Source organism: Takifugu flavidus, chromosome 15 (assembly GCF_003711565.1).
Source record: "Takifugu flavidus isolate HTHZ2018 chromosome 15, ASM371156v2, whole genome shotgun sequence".
NCBI lineage: Eukaryota > Metazoa > Chordata > Actinopteri > Tetraodontiformes > Tetraodontidae > Takifugu > Takifugu flavidus.
In genome coordinates this window covers 10,703,282-10,725,001 of record NC_079534.1, presented here as the reverse complement: position 1 = coordinate 10,725,001, position 21,720 = coordinate 10,703,282, and the positions used below count along the sequence as shown (strand labels likewise).

Below are 21,720 nucleotides of genomic sequence, written 5' to 3'. Positions count from 1 at the left end.
GAGTGGTGCTATTTTTCACCTGTTTATAACTTGTATATTTGGCTTGTCCACCTTCTACAGCAGCACAACTCCCTGTCAGGATATGAGAACTTCAACATAATGTTCTTCTGCATCTGGAGCCAAAGGTTTTCCTTTGAATGTGCAGGTAGTTCTGGCACTGGTTAGAAGAAAGTTTACTTTTATGGCCAATTTCCACAAAAAAACAACATAACAGCCCTAAAACCTCAGAATTATTTTAATAATGAAGCACTGTTTATCTTTGAGGTTCTCCTAGTTTCCTAAAGAAGCAAAAAAATATGTTTTTATTCCTTCTGATATAATCCTGACATGTGATCTGTTTGACATGACTAAGTTCGGGTGCTGCTATGTGATGGTCAAAGCCTAAATATTCAGTGAAGTTGAGCAGAGCTCAGGGGGAAAGACCAGATCCTCATCAGTTGGACTAAAGAAGTGCAGAATATTTTGGGATTCAAAGGGAATCTCAGCTACACGTACAGAAATGTAAATGTTTATTTACAGCCAGAGCAGAGCAGTGAGGATCAGAAGGTCAGTCTGTAAACCACAGTTACCTACAAGGGGATTTTCATGATGATTTGGGTTCATTATCTTGACTCTCGACGCTATTTTATGTCGGTGTTGTAAACCATGAATTGGAGCCTCCTGCTTTTACTCGAGCTGCAAGTGTTGGTTCAGCACAAAAAGGTGATTATAATACACATGTTTATCCACTGGATCCGTTTCAACAGTCTAACAACAGCAGAGCTGATATAAAACGCTTCTCACAACATAAATCATTAAGGTATCCGGGTACCTTTCAGCTAAATAATATATGTCTTATTTCATTGCCTAAACTGAAGTGCACACCCCAAAGTTTACAGGATGTGGGTGGAGGGTGAGAGAGATGTTTTTTTCTGTGGAATTGTTGGCCATTTTTCTGTAGAGTGTGTCATCATCCGCAGGCAGTGACAGACTGGCCAATGGGGCAATGTGGGCAAACGCCACTACCGCCGAAGCGGCTGTAGAAGCAAATAAGTTTAAAATGAGGGGAAAATGCAAACAAACTAGGAAAAATAGTTGTCAGTGCAATAGATGGGGTCAAATGAAAAGTGCATGATGGGTAGTGAGAGCAGGTCAACAACACACAATAAAGGAAAATGGAGCAAAGAGGGAGAATCTAGAAACTCTACAAAAGTGAGACATTTATTTTTCATGCTCTGTTAAGCTGTTGTAAAATCAACTTATTTTAAGTAAATCTTGTGTTTGATTTCACAACATGTCATGTTTTGAAAATATATAAACCATTTCCACAGAAACTAGTTCCCTGCTTATTTCTGGGGTGAAAGGAAAAATCACCCGTGCGTCAGCTGGTCAAATTACTGACAAGAGATTTGCATTTGGACTTTATTCAATCAGCGTCATCAAATCTGACATCTGAAGGGCAGTGAACATAATTACCTCAAGCCAAGTGTTCCATGACAGAGTAAGATACGTTTTAACTTTACTACAAGATGCCATTGCTGTAATAGTCAGCAGCTTTGTGTGTTAAAAATGTGTACACTTAAAGCACGGTCTACTAAGATCCCAGCAGTGCACCTATTGCACCAAAGTTGTCTTTGTGCAATGTGCTATTTTTGGTTTGTATAAGAATGCTTCAGGTTATATTGATATTAAATAATTGCTATTTTACACAGCGCGTGTATCCAGACCTTTATGTTCAGTTGTTTTGGGATGGTTATTTAAATGACTTTATCTGTCATTGTGGCTGTGCAATTATTATTTCTAATGTTTCCAAGGGTCCTGAGAATTAAATGTGCCCCCTGTCAAATTGCCAGGGCCTCATTTTGGTGCCAGTCCATCACTGTCTGCAGGTACATCTTTGTCTTAATCTCATTACCTAATTTTGACTGGGTGGAAGATAATGTGGTGGAAGATATAGCCACTGTATTCATCCCACTCTAGCATTTCACATCATTTGTCACAGTTAAACCTGCATTAGAGGCTTTAACAAAAGAAGTTAGCTCATCTTAACGCATAATGGGGTGTTTATCGGAACAAGTTGTGTTTAGGTGCTGTTCCCTATCTTTCCCGACACAGATGTGATATAATTTAGCACTACTTACTTCCACCATGCTCGGTTGCCAGGAGTATGGATGTTTTTCAACTGTGCGAGCATGAGGGACCATATGGTCCCACTCCCAGCTGTCATATCTTGTTAGTAATTGGCTGTCATATAACAACGTGGAGTGTCAATATGACATTTTAGAAGCAAACAAAGATCTAAAAAAAAAAGCTATTGTGTGAGCTCTTTTAGAGGTACAGTTCCATGTGAAGGATGCTATCGTGAAAAAATTGGGTCCGTCGATGATGCTGACAGTTTGACTCTCCTTTAAAGAGGCCCATCTCACCTGAATTCACTGTTCATTTGTCCGTCTATTCCGCCTGGATCTTTCTGTCCACCCCAGCGTAACAGCTTCAAGTTGATTTCCAGGCTAGGCGGGTTGTACCAGGCTGTAGCCGTGTTTCAATGTTGTGTTCACACAGAGCCCAGCGTATCTGGAAAGTGTTAATGATGATGGATGGAAGAAAGAGCTTCCACAGAGAGAAAAAAATTGAACAGAGATTAAAGTGAACGAAGATCCAGACAGATGCGAGCAGTAGGACACTGAAAGGCTACACTGACACTAATGCTCTCAGAGGGTGGTGTGTGTGTGTGTGTGTGTGTGTATGTGTGTTTGCAGTGTCAAAGTACAGCCTTCTGAATGTCAGATTTAGTTGAGCAGGAAATGTGTATCTGACTTTTTTTTAAATCTTCTTATTCACTTGGGGGTAAATTTGTGTTTTGCGATACATATTTCATCCAGCTATCCAGACTGAACCTTTCTTTGATTTTGTTTGGTGTGTTTATGTCTGTCTAATTTGTTATCCTCCCGAGAAAGCTGCTCCAGGTGGTTTTCTGTTCTGTATGTTGAACAGAAGTCTTACTAGCATTCGACTAACAAAAGTAAATTCATGATATTTTTTGGTCTATTAACAAATTAAAAATGATTTCCATGTTTGTCGGAAAAATATTCCGCCCTGTAGTCAACCAAGCAAATAAGTGTACTCCACACCTGTGCTGACTTTTGATTTGGCATTGTCCTATAGAGAGTGTGTAGCCGTCAGTGATATTATTTGTCCTGATGGGCGAAAACAAGACGTCAACACTAATTTACGTTAATTTGTTTTACTTTGGCTGGCTACCTAACTAATTATTATTGTACAATTATCAAAGCCTTTCGACCCACATGAAGCCATACCAATTTCTCTTTAATGGAAAATTATAGGGTTTGTTTGGCTCTGTCTCAAACTTTTTTTTGGTGTCATTTAAAATTTGACAGGTTTTACTGATAAACAACACATTTGTTTAAAACCTATTTTATCTTTATTAATGTAATAACCTATTTTGTCCTTGAATAAATCATCAGAGTGGGTTTAGTGTCTTATTGGAGATGGTACTCCTGTGTAAAGTTATATTTTTAGTCAAAAACACACATTTTGAAATTTTTAAAAGCTCCTTTGTTCACATTTGTTTACAGAGTATTCCACTTTAGGAGACATCGCTTCCTGTCCTAGTCACATGAAAGTCACCTGATCACCACACCAGGAAGTTTAGTATATTTTGCCTATTGACTTAATGGGTTTAGGTCAAATATAAAATTGATATAAAAATAAAAAAAGGTCACATTTAGGCCAAATTAAGAGGATCTTATGGGTTAATAGTATCTAACTACACTAAAAATACATTTGCATTTTTGCATTTAGGATTCTGAAGATTATTATAAACATTAGCTAAAATTTATATTCATATAGGGTTCTGATTATTATTATAAGCATTCTTTTAGGTTGAACATTTTCAGATTTAGCAACTGAGGCTACATCCTTTATATCTATATAGGTGATATTAGCTGGAGGCACAGCTCCCTTTTTGAATAGGTGTGAGATTGATTGAGAAGTTTTAGCTTTCAGTTAGTGTGTACTCAAGTTTCCCGTCCTGGATCAGCAGACAGTCCCTTTGCCAGGGTGGGATGTGAGCAGACTTTTCTTTCTTCTGCACTGTTAAAAATCCAACAGGCTTTGTTCCCTTTCAAGGGAAAGTGTGATTAACTCCATCACCGATCCTCTCTAGATCTGTATTAGATTTCCACTTTATTGTTAATGCTGTGTCATGAAACCACGCTTTCCACAGTTCAATTGGAGCAAATTCAGAGCAAAATTTTACCAGTCAAGAAAAGAAGAATTCATCACCAAATGTGAATTATTGCAGAGGAATAAAGGTGGAGTGGACAGCATGGGATTCCAAGAATTTCAACGTGTTAGTAATGATACAGTATTTAATTACCAGCATTGAAAACAAGAATTCTTGAATTCTTCTACTTGTGATAGAAAGGACCGAGGCTGTAAATGTACCGCAGTGCTCTTTTTCCACGGATCTCATCTTCATACTTCTGAAGCTTTCTCTCCGCTCTTTCTCTGTGTTACCTACTTCTATAACCATGACTCTTCCTTCCCTCTTCGTGTCCTTGATTTCCTTTATTTGTTCTTTGGCTGTTTTCCTCTCCCACCCAGTTTCTTCTGCCAGGAGGGCCTCTCTTCCATCTGCTTCAAACCCTATTATTCCAGCCTCTTCCATCGCCGAACACAAACACCATGAACATGCTGTGCACATGGATTTGAGCCATCAAGGTCCACCGACTGCCCTGGTTTGGGGATCTATTTGAAACAGGGCGAGATTTTATTAAATGGCGATTGCAATTCTGATATTCCACATTCAATTTCCCGGGTAATCTCCACTGGCCCCTGTAATATTACAGGGGATAATCTGGGAAGCCTGTGGGGTGAATGAAAGCTAGAGTGTTATTCTTGGGTCTCCTGTAGTGCCTCTGTGACACATCTCACCAGCACCTATTACACCAGCACTGTGAAATGGGAATGTTCTGGAATGGAAAAAATATGGGTCTAATGAAAAGCTGCAGTGGTGCCTGATGGATTTCAGCTTGTTTACTGAAAAGCACTCTGTAAAGGTGCTTAAAAGTGCATCTACACGGGACATCATCCATCCATTTTTCACAGAGAGAACCCACGCAGACAAGTGGAGAACATGCAAACTCCACACAGAAAAGCCCCTGGCCCCAGGGGATCAGAATCCAGGCCCTTCTTGCCATGCTTACTGGAAAAAATGGTAAAATGCTGAGAAACATGGCAAATGTTGCTGGTGTTCATATGCCCGTGGGCAGTCACAATTGACATGAAATAAATGAATAAATAACCTACCCTGTGAATGTAGGGTGCTGAGGACAATGGAGGGAGCAGAAAGAGTGAAGCAATATGAAAAACCTTGCTTGTTCAAGTGCAAGAAACACATAGAGCCCCCTGCTAATAACTAGATATAGAAATTTTCTCACACCACCGCTTGAGGTGTCGTCTCAACACTGAACACGTGCAAGTGAGAACTTCGGGTTTTGAGTCTGCAGTATGTACAGTCTAACCTCCAACAGGTTTAACAACAACTGCTGGCTGGGATCCACTTTTTTTTTTAAACATTTTTTTTAATGTAACCAGTCAGTAAGTCACAAATCTGGGGAGAAAAAGAAAGCAGAAAACACTTAAGATGTGGAAAAAGAGATCGCACAAGCTGCACAGACGAGTCTATAAGGGAGTGAAAGCTACTCAGCAAAGCTGCAGGTTCTTGCTTTTTTGCAGTGTGCAAGAGGTTGTGAGAAAATACCCCCAAAAAAGTTTTAAACATGATGCTGCTATTCCTAGTATCTTTCGTTTGTTTAATTATAGCAATTTACTGTACAACATGGCTTTTGACTGCAAAGCTGCTTGTTGGCTGGCTGGGAATGCACCAACGGTTTACCGTTCTTTTAGAATGGGCTTGCTGTTGTGCATTAATAAACACCCACGCAAACGTGCATGTTTTGCATGTTCAGAGGAATCTTGGCGACCAATAACGCTCTGATCTGTAAACTCACACACTTAGCATGCAGACACATGCTAACATGCTCACGTAAACATAAATAAACACAGCTACAAGGAGGAAAAAAGAGGTAAAGAAGGGCAAAGATATAATGTGTCACACACAGGGTTTTGTATTCACACGCACACACCCTTCTTATTTCTCCCCATCTCTGGAATAATCAAGCAATTACAGTCCTCCGTTGGTTGCCTCTCTTGAAAATGACTGAATGATAGAAAAAGAGATGAATAAGAGAATGGACTGGATAATAAGATTCAGGGAGCTGAAAGTCTTTATTGTCATAGAGCCTCGCGTCAGTGGGAGACATGAGTGGAACGCACACACACACATACACAGACACACACACACACTTCCTCTCTTTCCCTCTTCCTTTTCCCTCCTTTCGTATTTCTTTTCTCAAGTCACTTTCTATGTCTCCTTCCACATACCCTAAAGCCAAAGAAGCAAACTTGATTATAAACTCAAATTTGACCCTGAAAACTGGACCGCTATAGGATCCCAGAGATGCAGAAAAGCCGTCTCCGGGCAGGCACGATGCCGCAGCACAGTGTGGCATTTAGAGGAAGGGAGGAATTATTCACTTTCCCCATGGCCACCTTAAACTGTCACGTGGAATGAGCTGGGAGTTCTGGTTTGCATTTATTTACATGTTGATATAAGAAAGTGGACCCAGAATTCTCAGATTTTATTTGCTGTGCGTTTATAGAAAATATGTTTATGATACCTTGAGGAGACAATGCTCCAAATAGTCCCTTCAGTAAGATTTAATTTGTAATTGCGCATATGCTCATATTTATTATTACTCTCCTGTTCAGACCTTGAGCTGATTGGGTGGATTTGAGTATGTCGCGCACTCTGGAACGCCGCGTGCATCAGTATCCATGCTCAGAAGCTCATTAGGCCGATTATATCGAGTTGCTGTCGATGGATGTCATGCCGCTTGATGAACCGTTCTGTCATTAGCAATAAATATTTAATGATCTGGACAGATGCTCTTGCAGAATAAGATTGTTTTCGCGTGGAGCCATAAATCTTAACATTTGTCCTGAGCAAAAATTTTAACCAGCCATGGGGTGCATTTATTAACCTGTGCTCTGCAAGATTGTGTTAGTATTTATTATATTTATAGTAGAAAATGTGTACCCAATTTTAATAACTATTGATGATTACATGACTTTGGATGGACTTTGGGTGAATCTGTCAAAGCTATATACGTGTGATTTTTTGTCACGCAAATTGCAATCATTTTATTTACAGACACCTTTGATAGCAGTCAAGGACACAATTCAGGGTAAAAAACATATACAAAAAAACAATGGAACAATTTAAAAAAAAACACACACTAAAGAATGATAAACAGGGTACTAAAATCAAGTACGGATGAGGCTATGTTTTAGTTTGAATTTGAACAAATGGATTTCAGGTGATTTCAGAGCAGAGCGGCTGAATGCTGGGGTAGGACGAGGTGGTTGGAGGGAGATCTGATGGTGTGGTGATGTGGAGGATGTCTGACAGGTGCAGGGGGGTGAGGCTGTAGATGGACTGCAGGGCAGCAGGGTTTTAAAGTCTAGAGGATGCTGTATAGCATTTAACTGAGCTGCAGAGTTTTGTTGAAGCCAATGGAGGGTTTTTTGAGTGAAACAAGAAGTTCAAGACCAGAGGCAACGACGCTATGGACAAGTTGGTGGACCAGTAATGATGTTTGGCTGAAACGAATGTTCACTGTCTCCGATGACCCTTGACCTGTGCTGCCAGGATGCAAGATTTCTTTTTCACTACTGTGTATTTGGAAACTGAAGGTTTTAATTGAAGATGAGAGAAAGAGATGGCGGTGTGTGTTGTGTGTGTGTGGGGAGGGGGGGGGGGGGGGGGGGTGTTGGGGAGATAGAGCTTAGTGTCATCCATATAACTGGGGAAATTGATATATTTATGGACTATATTACCAAGAGGAAGGAGGTAGATAATGAAAGATGAGGGGGTCCCAAGACAGCGCCATGGTATGTGAATGATTTGAGTTGGATGATGAGTGCAGCCAGAGCCATCAGGGCTAAACTCGTCTGAGGGGCTGCGGATGATGCCAGTGGAGGTTTGAGGAGGGTAGTGTGAAGGATGGTGTAAAAGGCTGCGCATGTAGGATGGCTTCTGACACTAATCCAGACCCATGAGGTCACCGGGGAATTTTATTGGTATAAACTCTGCTGCGAAGGGGCAGGAACCAGACTGAAATTGTTCAGGCAGGTTATCAGGGAGTAAACAGAAGTGGAAATAACAATTCCCTAAAATATTTCAAAGGAAGGGGATTAGAGATGAGGTAACTTTGGGCTCATCACCAGGCTTTGCTATGTTTATTACAGACTGCAGTTATGGCATTATGAAGGATGATATGGTAATAATTACTGGTTTTTATTTGAATCAGAAATGCATTTAATAAAGTGTATAAATCTTTTTTAATAAAAGAGATTCTAAATATTTTTAAGCTAAAGGGGAGAAAGGTATTCTTATTTGGTTCTCTTGACTCATTTAAAGTTTTGTCCTTAATTTTTTGCCGAGAGTGCAGCTAAAGTCCCACCCTAGATTCAAATTGTACATTTTTTTTATTTCAACAAACACAATAATGGACAATTTGGTTGAAGATTTCAGTGCAAAAGATCCCTCTATCACCTAATGCCAAAATTCACATTGTCCAAAGATAATTTTGGTTCAATCAGGTGCAGATGTAGTTACCTTATCTATAAATATGGATTTGGAACTGTCTCTCCACATGTAATAATTGCTATGTTGTTTAATGTTTGATTTGAACAAATGATGCTATATGTTTATGTTATAAGTTTTGGCTATGAGCTTTCACAGAATAAGTTGATAAATCATTTTTTTACTATCATCATTTCTATTGCTATTATTTAGATGAATCCTGAAAAGCAAAACTTGCTCATTTATTTGAATGATTTTGACTATACACTGATGATTCACAAGCTGCTCCTTCAGAATTAAACAAACACACATCTAAACACATTTTGATTTGTGGAAAAGAAGAGTGATCTGGTCTGATGAAGCATGTGGCGCCTTCATCTAAGCTGAGTTATTATCTTTCATGTTGTCTTCACAGAATTTCTCGTCTTCTTCTTTTTAATAATACATTCCAAAGCCTGTGCATTTTAAATTTCACATCAGAGAAATATCTTTAAGATTAAAAAAAAAAACATCTTTCTCCACACAATGTACTTGCACAGTTTTCCTTTGAAGCTAACAGCTCTCTTTCTGTCTCTCCCTCCTTTATTTCCTCTCTTTCCCTCCTCCTACTTTCCTCTCTCAGTGGGACGTTTGCTGATCGAGTTCAGCTCCCAGATGACGATGGAGCGAGTGCAGAAAGAGAACCCCAATGTGACCGAGGGAGGCCGCTACACGCCTCCTGACTGTCGGCCACGGTGGAAGGTCCGTATGCACCCGTGTGGTATAAAACAAGTCAACTGTGTGCACAGACGTTCGGAAAAATGGCCAACCTAGAGTAGAATACACAACTAAGCATCAAAGAGCTCACATCAACAAAAACCTGCTGCTTTGATCCCACCTGTAAGGCTAAAAACAGAACATTTAAGTCGCTTGTACATGTCCTGACCAGGCACCTGACATCAGCTCAATATTTCTTGAAAGGTTTTGAATAATGAGAAACCAGATATTCACAGATGTTAATTAAGTTTCCAAATGTGGAGATGAAGCTATCTTGTCAGACAGTCAAGATGTGCTGCCTTTCTTTGATATCTATTAAGCTCTTTTTACTAAAGTTGGACAGACAATTATTGCTTTCTCTCTTAAAGTGATTGAACAACCCATAGCAGAGTACACTCAATAAAATAAAATAAACAGCGATATCTGCGAAAGGTTAATGTGTCACATAGTCAATGTGTATTCATCAACATTGACCATCTTCAGCCCATCTTTCCTGATCACTTGTCCACTAATCTTAAGCTCTGCCAGAACCCCTGCCTTCAACCAACTGGTAGAGATAAAAAAAAAGATACACATATCCTTTTGTCTTGTTTCATCCATCTCAGATTAATATCCAGAATAAAACCGATCCTGTCAGAGTCTAAGCTAGACAAAGTAATCCAGGCTTTCATCTTCTACAGGTCAGAGTACTGCAAAACTCTTCTGTCCCTCATGTCCCAACGGTTCCTCTCTCACCTCCAAAAGGTTCATAACACTGCAACAAAGCTTTATAGGTTTTAACGGATATACCGGTATATACTGGCCTCCTTCTACTGGTTTAAAATGGATTTTTAAAGGTCACTGATCACTTTTCAAGCATGTTTAGGTCTCACTGTCAGTTATGTAAGCTTGTCTCTTATAATCTAACCTGGTTGTTTAGAACTTTGGGTAGTCAAGGTTGAGGGTTATAGGTAGCCTCGTTTGCTGTCAGGGCCCTTTGGTTTGAGGAGATGAGGCTTGCAAGGTTAGTGAGGTCCGGAAGAGCGTTGCTGAGGGTGCTACAGCATCTTCTGTTTACAGAAGGTGGTGATGGTTGTTAATTTTAACAAATTTTAACTATGCAGTCGATATTTAACTTCATTACTCCTCTGCACCAGCAAATGAACAAGCACATTAAATCCTTGACAGAGGATTTTGGAAGTGGTAGAAGGTAACATCTGGAGTCAGTTAGTCTTCTGCCTTCTGAGCAGAGTGCTTATTTTCTCGAGAAAGACCAGAGAATCACCTGGAAAATTGTTAAGCTTCTTACAATAAATTCCCTGGTGGTAAGGCTTTTACTGTGAGCGACACTGGTAAGGTGGAATAGTACTTTTCTCTTCCCCTGGAATGTGATATAAACAAACTCTACCTCCTCACTTCATAGGTAGCCATCATCATTCCATTCCGTCACCGGGAAAACCACCTGAAGTACTGGCTCCACTATCTCCATCCGATTCTCAGACGGCAAAAGATCGACTACGGCATCTACATCATCAACCAGGTAGGACCCGCGTACTGTCGTTGTACCAAACGTGCGACCCACAATGCAGTCTGCGACAGGAAAAACACGTTTAATACCGAGAAACACTGAAGACAGTCAAGGCAAACAGGGCTAGAGACAAAAAAACAGATGAATAGTCACAATCTAGGAATCCAGACAATATTTATCTCAGGCTTTTTGAAGATACATAAAGGGTGGAGTACAGAATAGTTATTACATAGTTATACAGGTGGAAAAATGACAAACTGAGTGAACCCGAGATTAATACTGCAGAAGCAGGGAAACACCAGGAAAAACAAGGTGACAAACAAAGCTACCACATCATAACAGGTATGTTGTGACTTTTAGCAAACCATGTCAGATGTATATTTGCATTTTTAAGGACGTAACATATGCTGTTCATATTGGAATCTCTGCTACGTATAAAATCTAATAGATATAACTTTCAGAACCCCCATCATTGTACACTCCCAGCTATGTATGCTATATAGCGGTCAGAATTATCGCTCATCTCTTGCTTGTGAATGTGGTATATCAAGAATTTCCCGAGGAGTTGTTTGCGCGTTGTTTCTTCAATGTGATGCGAACATCCACTTGGACTCCAGGATGAACCTATTGGAGCATAAAGGTCAAATGCCAAAAGTTTAGGATCCTTTTATACTCACTATCTAAACGCCAACAGGATTAAACATGTTATTCACCTAAAGTTTTGAAAAAATAAAAGAGACCACATTTACAAGTCAAAAGGATGAAAAGAGCATCTATGAGAAACAGGTTGTACAACTCTAATTGTTCCAGGATCAATGTGACGCTAAAGACTTTTTGTCTTCTTTAACTGACTTTTAGGGCCTTTGAGGGTCCCATATATGCATTTATATGGCACTGACTGTGCATGTTACATGTCAGGTTTGAGGCAAACCTCAGCAATATTCTCCTAACGCCTATTAGTTTTTATTTTAGCAACACATATCTTAGTTTGTACAGTTTCATGAACAGTCACGCCAATAACTATTGAAATCGTCCAACATGTTAGTGCTAAAACTCATAAATTGTGCTCCTTCAGCATTCAATGAAGTATCCTAAAGTATTGTGATGTATAATAATGCAATGAGCCTGATTTTCTGAACATTGTCTTATAGTCTTCCATGTGGCAAGCTCACTTCATTTGCATTATGGGTAATGAGCTCTTCTTCTGCCCTCTACTCTCCCGGTGGGCTTGTGCGTCATTTTAATCACTCCCCTTGTGGAAGAGCCCTTTAGTTACATCTGCCATGCTGCGTTCCACTCCTGCTGCTAAAGCTTTTACAGCAAACCCTTCCTTTTTATTAAGACTGGACTTGGACTTGTCCAAAGATTTTGCACCAAGGTCAGTTTTGGATTTTTCATTAAACTTTATCATCAGTTTAAAACTCTAACAGTCGTGTGTGTTTGCCTTTTTTATTTTCATCTAATTGGGTTTGTTTCTTCTTTTGTTAGAAAAAGTCTGATCTTTGGACAGGTTAAGGGTGGTGTTTCTCAACCTGTGGGTTGGGACCCCATGTGGGGTCAAATGGAATTAAAACTGGGCCTCATGAAATGCCTAGTATTTGATTTTTAAAAATTACTTAAATATTTTTCAACTTATTATTCCAAAATGTATCAAAAATACCACATCCAATCTTAAACAGTTGTATTCTTTCACTTTCTGGAAAATATATCAGGTCAAATAAAATGCAGCGTATAACAATAGCTGAGCTGGCACATCCTGATTTACATCTTTTAGATGTCACTGTCGCCCGTCTAAGATGCTGCACCTTTTTTTCCCCCAATAATTCAACGTTTCAAATTCAATCTCAATTAGCAATGAGATTGTATAGTTATTTATGGCCGTTTCTTTGATTATTTAGCACTGCCAGCGGGTTCTTCTTTATTTTTTGTATCACTTCCTTCAGCTATGCCCCCTCTGTGCTACACTGTCTGACAGCCTTGTAAAAGTACATCCAAATTAATGCTTTTACTTTGACAGCATTGGTGCATTTGAGAGATTCTGAAGATGACAACACAAATATTAATTTCTTTGAGTTTTACAAATTTTCTGTGAAATCAAAAGCACAAGGTCACACACTTTTGTGCTACAGGAACACAGCTTCTGTCAAGCCGAGTGTGTGCTTCTTGTCCAATGCTTCTCCCATTGTTTGGTTCATGCAGACACACGATCTTTTCTGAAATACGGTGCTGCCAGAGAGGTGCGGTAAGTAGGCGTTATGGCAGGATCACGCGGAAAAGTTCCGCAGCAACCTCGCAGTTCTGCCCTGCCGCTCTGTTTCCTGTCTGTCAGCGGAGGACTGGAGCCAGCGTTTGTTTGTTGGCCATGAGCTCTTCCTGTAAACTGGAGGGGAGCCCAGAGAGAGGGGCAGAAACAGAACCGAATAACAGGTGTAGAGACGGGGAACAATGCGTAGGCGTGATGAAGATGAGAAGAAAGATGCGCAAAGGTCGCCGAAGGCGGCCGGAAAGGTGTCATCATCAACAACATCATTACGTAATGATTGACAGCGACAGGGAAACTGTACACATCCGACGTGATTTAATGTTACAGCCTTGGATGTTCAGTCTTCCATAAACGTCATGTATATAAAGTATTGACACTGTATAAAACTGCAGGAGAATAACGTGAATGCCTCTAGTGCAGACGTCTGTGAGCCCTCACTAGCATTTTAATACATCTTTCTCACACACTTAGAGCTGAAGGGCACCTCTGCATGTGTTTCTGCTCGCACAGAGAGACCTTTGAGGGCCTGTAATCTTTTTATGTACCCAGTTAATTAAAATATAGCCATATTATAGCTAAAACAGCTTATTTCCACAATATTCATGCAAATAAAGGGACAAAGGCTTATTACATAAGCAATAATGAAAAGACATACACAGGCACCCTTATTTCTGATCATGGAAGCTAAGATATAGATGCTAGCATAACGTACAGATCGCTAATTTAAGTACACTGGCGAGATAATCCAGAAGCATGGGGTTGTAAAGAAGAACAATAGAAAAACAGGGGAATAAAACTGTAATATTTTGAGGTGATTTTATGAGTCAGTCTTAATCTTTTTTCTTGTGGTGTTTTTGCATCAGTAGAGGATAAAAGAGGAGGAACAGTGTAAAATGCACACAGTGACATATGGTGCCAGCACACAATGACAGAATAAGCTTCTGTAAGGACCCTGGCTGCATTAATCCTCCAAGATACGCCTCACTACCTCTTTTTTTCTTTCTGTCGCATGTGTTCACACAAAAATTCACACAGGACAAATCCTGTTCGCAGTGAATGAGTTATTAAGACGATGCAGCACACTTATTTTTGCTATTGATTGGTGAAAGGCTCAAAGATGCGTTAGAGACACACAGTATTTTACATAAGGGAAACCTTCTAAACTTTAACAGTTTGACTTTACGGCATCTGTGAATCAAAACTAATGATCTCTTTGATTGCTGCAGTTTACAGCTTTGATCCAATTATCCTTTTAAGCCCTTTCCGCTAACCTTTCCAAGAACTTTTATTTCCAGGGATTTATTTACACTAAAAATAAATGTCTTCTGTGTTTCTATCATACTTTGATTTTTTTCCAAATAGGCTGATGGAAGGAAGATGGGTGCGCTGCTGTGACCCACTGTGGTTTTCATATACACTTTGATTTGGTTCACAGTAAAACAAAGTTGTTTTAGCACGTGTCACACATTTACCTTTGACAAAGAGCCTGAAGATCGTCACCGATCCACTTTGATGGCTTCATTTCGTTTTTCTATTTTCTAAATGATCAAAGCACAAATGCACATCTACCTATCAGTGCTGTACTAAAAGAAAAGATTTCCAGCATAAAGTCACACAATTACAAGAAAAAAATGTAGAAATACTGCAAGGATATTTCTATTTTTAGTACCAATTTCAAAGTAAAAGTTAAAGTGTTCCACTTGCATTTTTCTTGCAAATTAGATTTTTCTCATAATATTGTGACTTTGTCTTCAAAGTATCAGGTTTTTTTTGTAATTATGTTTTCAGTATCATCCTTATGTGCAGTTCTCTTAAATTAAAATTTGTGGAAATTAACCAATCAGAGTTCTACAGCACATGGCCCCAACTCTCAGGATTCCAAAGCATCGAAAAAGACTGATAACTGTACTTTTTGGGTTGAAGAAAGGTTTTTCACCTGTCAAAGCATGTCAAGGATGTTCAAAATAAAACTGATAAAGGTTCCTGTCGTGGAAAAGGGTCATTGTGTCAAGGATGAATGAATGACTATTGTGCTATTGATAGAGCACCAATCTGTAGGGAATATAGATTTAGATTTTTAATGAAAGTCAAAATTATATTTTACCGTCAAGCCTGTAAAAATAGGTTTTTACTTTAGAATATTGGCAAACCACTCATGTGGTCTCTGAGCATTTGAAGGACATTGAGAGAACATCTGCTAATACCTGCTCTCCTGCCTAAACTTAACAGCTGCATCGAAAATCCCATTGTGTCTCTTTAGATGAGTGAAGGTTTTTTTTACTTGATAATATAGAAAGGAGGAACAGTGATATGAAAATTGGTTCACTGAATATTCATGTCCCGTCATTCTCTATCTCCACTCGGTGGCATTAATCTTTTTTATAGGTATCGGCAGAACAAAGCCAATTTAATTATAACACTCATTATTTCCCATGCAGATTAGAAAACCACATTTTAAAATAGTACAGGTGTGGGTGAGATATTTAAGCATAAACCTCTTAGACTAAAGAAAAGGATACATCTTTCCTGTCTTTCAGGCTCCATTTCTCCATCTTTCTTTCCTCCCCTGCATGGATGGTGTGGTTTCAATCCTCTGCTTCAGGAAATTAAAAATGATCCAGCAGGGTGAAGAAAATGAGAGAGTTTCAGTGCAGTTGACTGTGGAATAGGATATTGATTAGACGAGCAACATCTTTGTTCCACTCGTCCTCCTCCCCCCTTCTTTATTTCACGTCACAGTGTTTGCCGGTGATGGATCTGTTATGTAGAGAAAGGATAAAATAATATTCTTTGTTTTGCACTGATAGACCCCACTGAGTCCTAGGTGCAGACACAAGGCCCCCCTAGGTGAGAAATCGTAGATTTATCCAGAAATAGTTCTTGTCACAGAAACTCGAGCCTTTGGCATCACTTTTTTATGTAAAAAACTCACGGGTTCTGATCCCAGAGAGTTCTCATCAACGCCTCAGTGTGTAGACAAAGAAGGCGATTCTTTGTTCATCAAAGAGAAACTAAATTCAAACTCTTCTTGCATAAGGGCGCACAGCCGTCAGTGCCCAAGAACCAGGATCTGGAGTCAGCACCAACGTCAAGGATACTGAATAAAATTTAACTTTGGGCCTTTTTGGCTGAGTTTTAGAATTCTGTGATGTCATGTGACCAAAAAAACAGGCCTTTCCAGTCAAGGATTAAAACCCAGAACCTTCAGTGGATGCTGGTTGAACTAACTCTTATCATTGTAGAACAGACTCGACAGCTCGTGATCTCAGCCTGACTTTGACGATACATTTACATAGGTGGTTGATGTGCATCCCCCAGTGCTCACAGGTGCTTTGAGAATAAAGGTTACTGTTCAGAATAACCCAATTTACAGTCAAGTTGAGTCTTTTTAAAGCAATTTCTTTACAAAGAAGCATAGAGGAGTATGGTTTTTATGCTCAAGTTGAATAGGCATATTTTGGTCTTGAGTGTGCTGTTATGTACTCTCCAATGGGCCCCCATCATGCTCTTGCCTTGCCTTTTCTCCCCTATCAACCACTACCTAACCTGACAGGTAAATGAAGGGGTTGAGTTCCCCTAGTGGTTGCTGGTTAACCATCAATCTGGCCAGTGTTTTGGTATTTGCCTTGAGTACTTTGGTCTTCTGTGTGCTGATGAAGAGACCTGTTTCAGCTGGTTTCCCCTTTCTTAAATTGTCTTGCATTAGTTGGGGGTTGTGGGCCAGAAGAGCAATGTCATCTGTGAAGTCCAGGTCTGAGTTGTGTAAGCAGAGTCTACTGGATCCCATTTCACCTGTTGTAAGTAGCTTGTCTCATTAGCCAGTCTACTGCTAGGGGGAACAGTAATAGCCACAGTAGGCAGCCTTGCCTTACTACTTTTGTGACATTAAATGCTTCTGCCAGCTGGCCTTCCTGTATGATTCTACGCTGCATTCCTGAATAGATGTTCTTGGGTATGCTTTAGTGCCACAAGAGCTGCCAAAACACTTCCCTATTAGATTGTCAAATGCTTTCTCAACGTATAGAAATACTTCATATAGCGCTGACCTAAACTCAGTAATTGTTAAAGGACGACTCACAGGGTTGCTGTTTGGTCAGTACGTCATCTATTTCGTCTGAACCTACCTTGGTTGTCTTTAGCTCTGTGTCCACTGCTGCCTGGAGTCATTGCGAGATTCCCCTTTTCAGAATCTTACCTTGTAGAGATTATACCACTGTTCCCCTGCAGTTGTCAAAGGGGCTTAAGTTCCCTTTCTTGGGAATTTTATCAGTTGGCCTTTCCTTCCATTCCTTAGGCATGTTTTAATCTTACTACAGAACCATCTAGCATTTGTGTCGCTGTTTCGATCTGATTTAAGAGCTTCTATAGATATATAGTCAGGACCTGGTGCTTTGTCGCATGATAGCTTTTTAACATTTCCTTTTGATGGTGGCCTGGAATCAACCGAGAGGATTGCATGTCTTCGTTGCAGGATGGTTGATTCAATCAATTCGAGAAGTGCTCAAACCACCTCTTCATCTGTTATTTTTGTGTTATTAGTGGTGTTCCTGCCTTATTTTTAACTCGGTGGTTCCCATTGTGTTTTTTGGTCAGGGGTCAGATGTTGTAGAGTGCATTGATGTTCTTCTACTTGCGGCCTCCTCCACTTCTTTTGTAAGCTCATCCAGAAAGTTTCCTTTATCCTTCCTATTGCTCCTTTTCCCCTCTCTCTTCACTCTGTATGCTTCACTCTGTATACATGCCTCCCCCTTTTGCTGCTCATTTTATTGCTTTTTAATACACTCTTTTGTTTCTTTCTGGTCCTAATCTGATCAGTTGAGAGCCTCTCCAGAGGTTTCCTCTTCATGAATTCCTTTACAAGCTCAAGTTAATGCCTTCCTTACTGCTAGTGGTGTTCCATTGTCAAGGGTTCCTCCTTGGTTCCTTCATTCCTTTTGCATTGCTATGGAGTGATTTCTAAGTTACACTTGGTAATCTGTCAATATATCATTGATGGCCAATCGTGGAACATTGTAGAGCTCACCTATTGAGGTGCTATTATGTTGTTTTTCAGCTTAAGTTTAACTTATACTCCTTTTTTTAATTGGTCTGTGTTAAGATTTAGTTTGAACAGGACCCGGATGCAGACAGGACACAGCCAACTTGGTCTAAAAGGGTTTTTTTAACTGAAAGAAGTCTTGAATCTTAAGAGAGCTAATTTTTTGCTAATTTCCCTGATGGACACCCCCTAAAGGGATCAATAAAGTACTCTTGAATCTTGAATCTTGAGAGAAGAACTGACATGTTACTAGCTCACGAAGTTCCACCGAGTAGATTCGCAGAGTCCACATCTACCCCTAAGCTGATGGAACGATCCGACACTGGTGACCAGGAGCCCAGGGCCTAAATAGCCAGATGACTGCCAATAGGCAGCAGGCGTGACTGTCACTAGCGCCAGCTGCTGGAAGATGGCTCCACCACGCCCCCTGGAGAAAGAACAGAGAAACAACCAACAAAAAATGCCAAACAACACCCAGGACCCTAACAGTGTGGATCAATCCACCATTGTTTGGCACTTAAGCATTTTCCTATTGCCAGCAGTCACAGGCCTGGCTCTATTTTTCTTCTGTCTTATATGTCTTGGCAACGTCTTCATTACACATTTAAGTGTGCAGGAACACTGCGAGGTAAACGAAGGACAACATGGAAGTCAAAATTACAATTGTAGAAGCTACAGGCAGAGGAGGTGAGCCCCAATTGCCTCCACGGTGGCTATTATGGGCGAAGCTGTATCCTGTGAAAGATTGTAATAATGGATCTATTCAGAGAACATGATAGAAGAAGTGGCCCATCAGAACAGGACCGAGCCCGCCCAACTTTTCATATGTGACACATCCAGGAGTTGATTGAGGCTTGTGACGATATGCTATAGATTATTTTTTTTTCTTCTAAAATAATTCACTCAAATATGCCTAGATGTATCAACTTTAACAGTAATAACACATTTGTTAGGTTTAATCATTATGATAGTCCAGATAATTTTAAATTTTTTTCAATGAATAAATCTCATCATTATACACCAAATTAATAGTTGAATACTGGGTGCAGTCATCATATATTTAATTTCTAATTTTAACTTATTTCAGATAAAGAACAGAGTAAAATAAATTTTTACACCTATATCAAGAGAACTTCTCACTCACTCACTCATTTTCTACCGCTTGTTCCTCCACTGAGGGTCGCGGGGGGGCTGGAGCCTATCCCAGCACAATGGGCGGAGGCAGGGTACACCCTGGATTGGTCGCCAGTCAATCGCAGGGCTAACACATACAGACACACAACCATTCACTCTCACACTCACACCTACGGGCAATTTAGAGTTTCCAATTAGCCTAATCCCCAATCATGCATGTCTTTGGACTGTGGGAGGAAGCCGGAGTACCCGGAGAGAACCCACGCAGGCACAGGGAGAACATGCAAACTCCACACAGAAAGTCCCCAATCAGTCCCAACCGGGGATCGAACCAGGGGCCTTCTTGCTGTGAGGCAACAGTGCTAACCACCACACCACCATGCCGCCTATCAAGAGAACTTTTACTTTAAAATTTATATTTGTTTATTGAAATGACACAAAATGCATATATTATTCTATATATTTCACAATACATTGTTGCATAATATTCTTTACAAAAATGATCATTTAAAAAAAAAATCCACATTTTTTCTCCAGAGGCCATTTTGTTTTTGTAAAAATCTTTGTAAAGACAATAAGATGTACAGTGAAAGACCGGGAAAAGGGACGAGATCAAAAATATACTGTTGGCCACAAAACTAGTTCTACTATTCAGCGTAACCTACATATTTCCTGTATGGGGACTTATCTGTCATTCTCACCGTATCTAACGTTTATCAATCAAACAATATGGGGAGGGGAGGTCATGAAATTGACCTGCATGGTAATGTTGAGGGGGCATAGCATTGGGTAATGTTGAAAGTCAATCTGTTAGGCCTTAAATTGGGTGAGGTTAAGCTTTGCATTAACTGGTTCCCATTCTGCTTCCTTCCAGATTCAGAAATTCCAAGTACAGGTGCCATATGCCTTCATTTCATTTGCAATAGTCTGTCCTTTTCTTGTGATATGCTTTGAGCGCACATTCCATATAACCATCTTTGTGACAGATTGTTAGGTTCAAACTGTTTATATAACAATGCTGTAACTACTTATTATCACTCCTGACCAGAACCATGTGACCTACTTTAGATGATGTTCTATCGCCTCAGGATAGCAGGAGACAACCTGACCATCCATCCCCCATTTTCTTATATGTACCTTTTGTATATATCATGCTTTGTTTTATCCTGTGATGCTTACGCTTTATCATATGACAGTTACGCTTATTGTAATCTTACATTTCCGTGTGCTAGTATAAAAATAAACCTCACCAGGGCCCACACTTGTAGCTCACACTGCAGACGTGTGGTTGCCCTTGCAGCAAGTAAACTGAAGCTTCCGTCTCATTCCTCTGATGGCAACAGCACGGGAAGAAAACTGATCACTTTCTCCCCAATACAGATTTGGGGTTAAAAAACTTCCACCTTTTAGCTTCTTGTCTGTGTTGACCAGAAACTTTCCTAATTCTAAGGTGATTGTTTTATCTTTCAGTGTTTCTGTAATCAAAGTTTTGGCCTATAAGTGGTGGATTGGCCTACCTAGATGTTGTTTTTTCTGAGCTTTCTTTCTCCTGTACCTCCCTGGTGTCTCCTCTGAGACCAGTTTACCATAGGAAACCCTACCAGGAGCACCTTGTTCCAGACAACATAGCTCTCAGATTCACAGGGATACACAAACCTCTCTACAATAGGTTGATGATTCTAGGAGAGGAAATATCTGTCTGCGGTTTAATAAAGAACTAGACTTGAAGAATGATTCAAGGATGCATTCATTAAATTGTGGACTTAAGGATTCAGTGATCTGAATTTTTGGCTTTTATGTCATTTCCTGCCGAGCTACTGCGTTTAAACTATACTCTATGGCTTCTCATCAAAATGCGATACTCATCTTACTAACTGCTGGTGTTGCTGGAAGATGGGAGCATCTGCAAGTAGATGTGATTTTAAAAAGTCATTACAAACGGACACAAAGCATAACAAAGAAAGCTCTCAAACAGAGGGGAAATAGGAATGAGGAGTATCTGGCTGGATTCTTTTAATTTGCGCTTGTCGCATTTGTCCTGTTTAGTGTTAGAAGCAGTTTTACTGTGATACATGTGTGAAATGCTTCATAATAAAGCTTTGCTGCTTTGAAGATGAACCGCAGGGACAAGATGATTGTCGAAAACACACTGTGGTGACATATGGAGCATGCAAGAGGGGCTGGTGGGGGGAAGAAGACCCAAAAGCTTCTCAGTTGTTTATTCTTCCTAATGGCAGCACGGAGATAAATCGAATGGAAACTTATCCCTTATCACATGACCCTTTAGGTTTTTTCCACAGTCGTTTGTGTGT

The 21,720-nt window shown here is 40.0% G+C and overlaps 1 protein-coding gene across 1 annotated transcript in view; it reads left to right on the top strand.

Annotated features, from left to right (window-relative positions):
* b4galt2 (UDP-Gal:betaGlcNAc beta 1,4- galactosyltransferase, polypeptide 2) overlaps positions 1 to 21,720 on the top strand; it is a 98,422-nt gene that overhangs the window by 35,968 nt on the left and 40,734 nt on the right. Inside the window, exons 3-4 of the mRNA XM_057056124.1 lie at positions 9,333 to 9,451; positions 10,869 to 10,985. Coding sequence (XP_056912104.1) covers positions 9,333 to 9,451; positions 10,869 to 10,985 — 236 coding nt within the window. The remainder of the gene's footprint in view (positions 1 to 9,332; positions 9,452 to 10,868; positions 10,986 to 21,720) is intronic.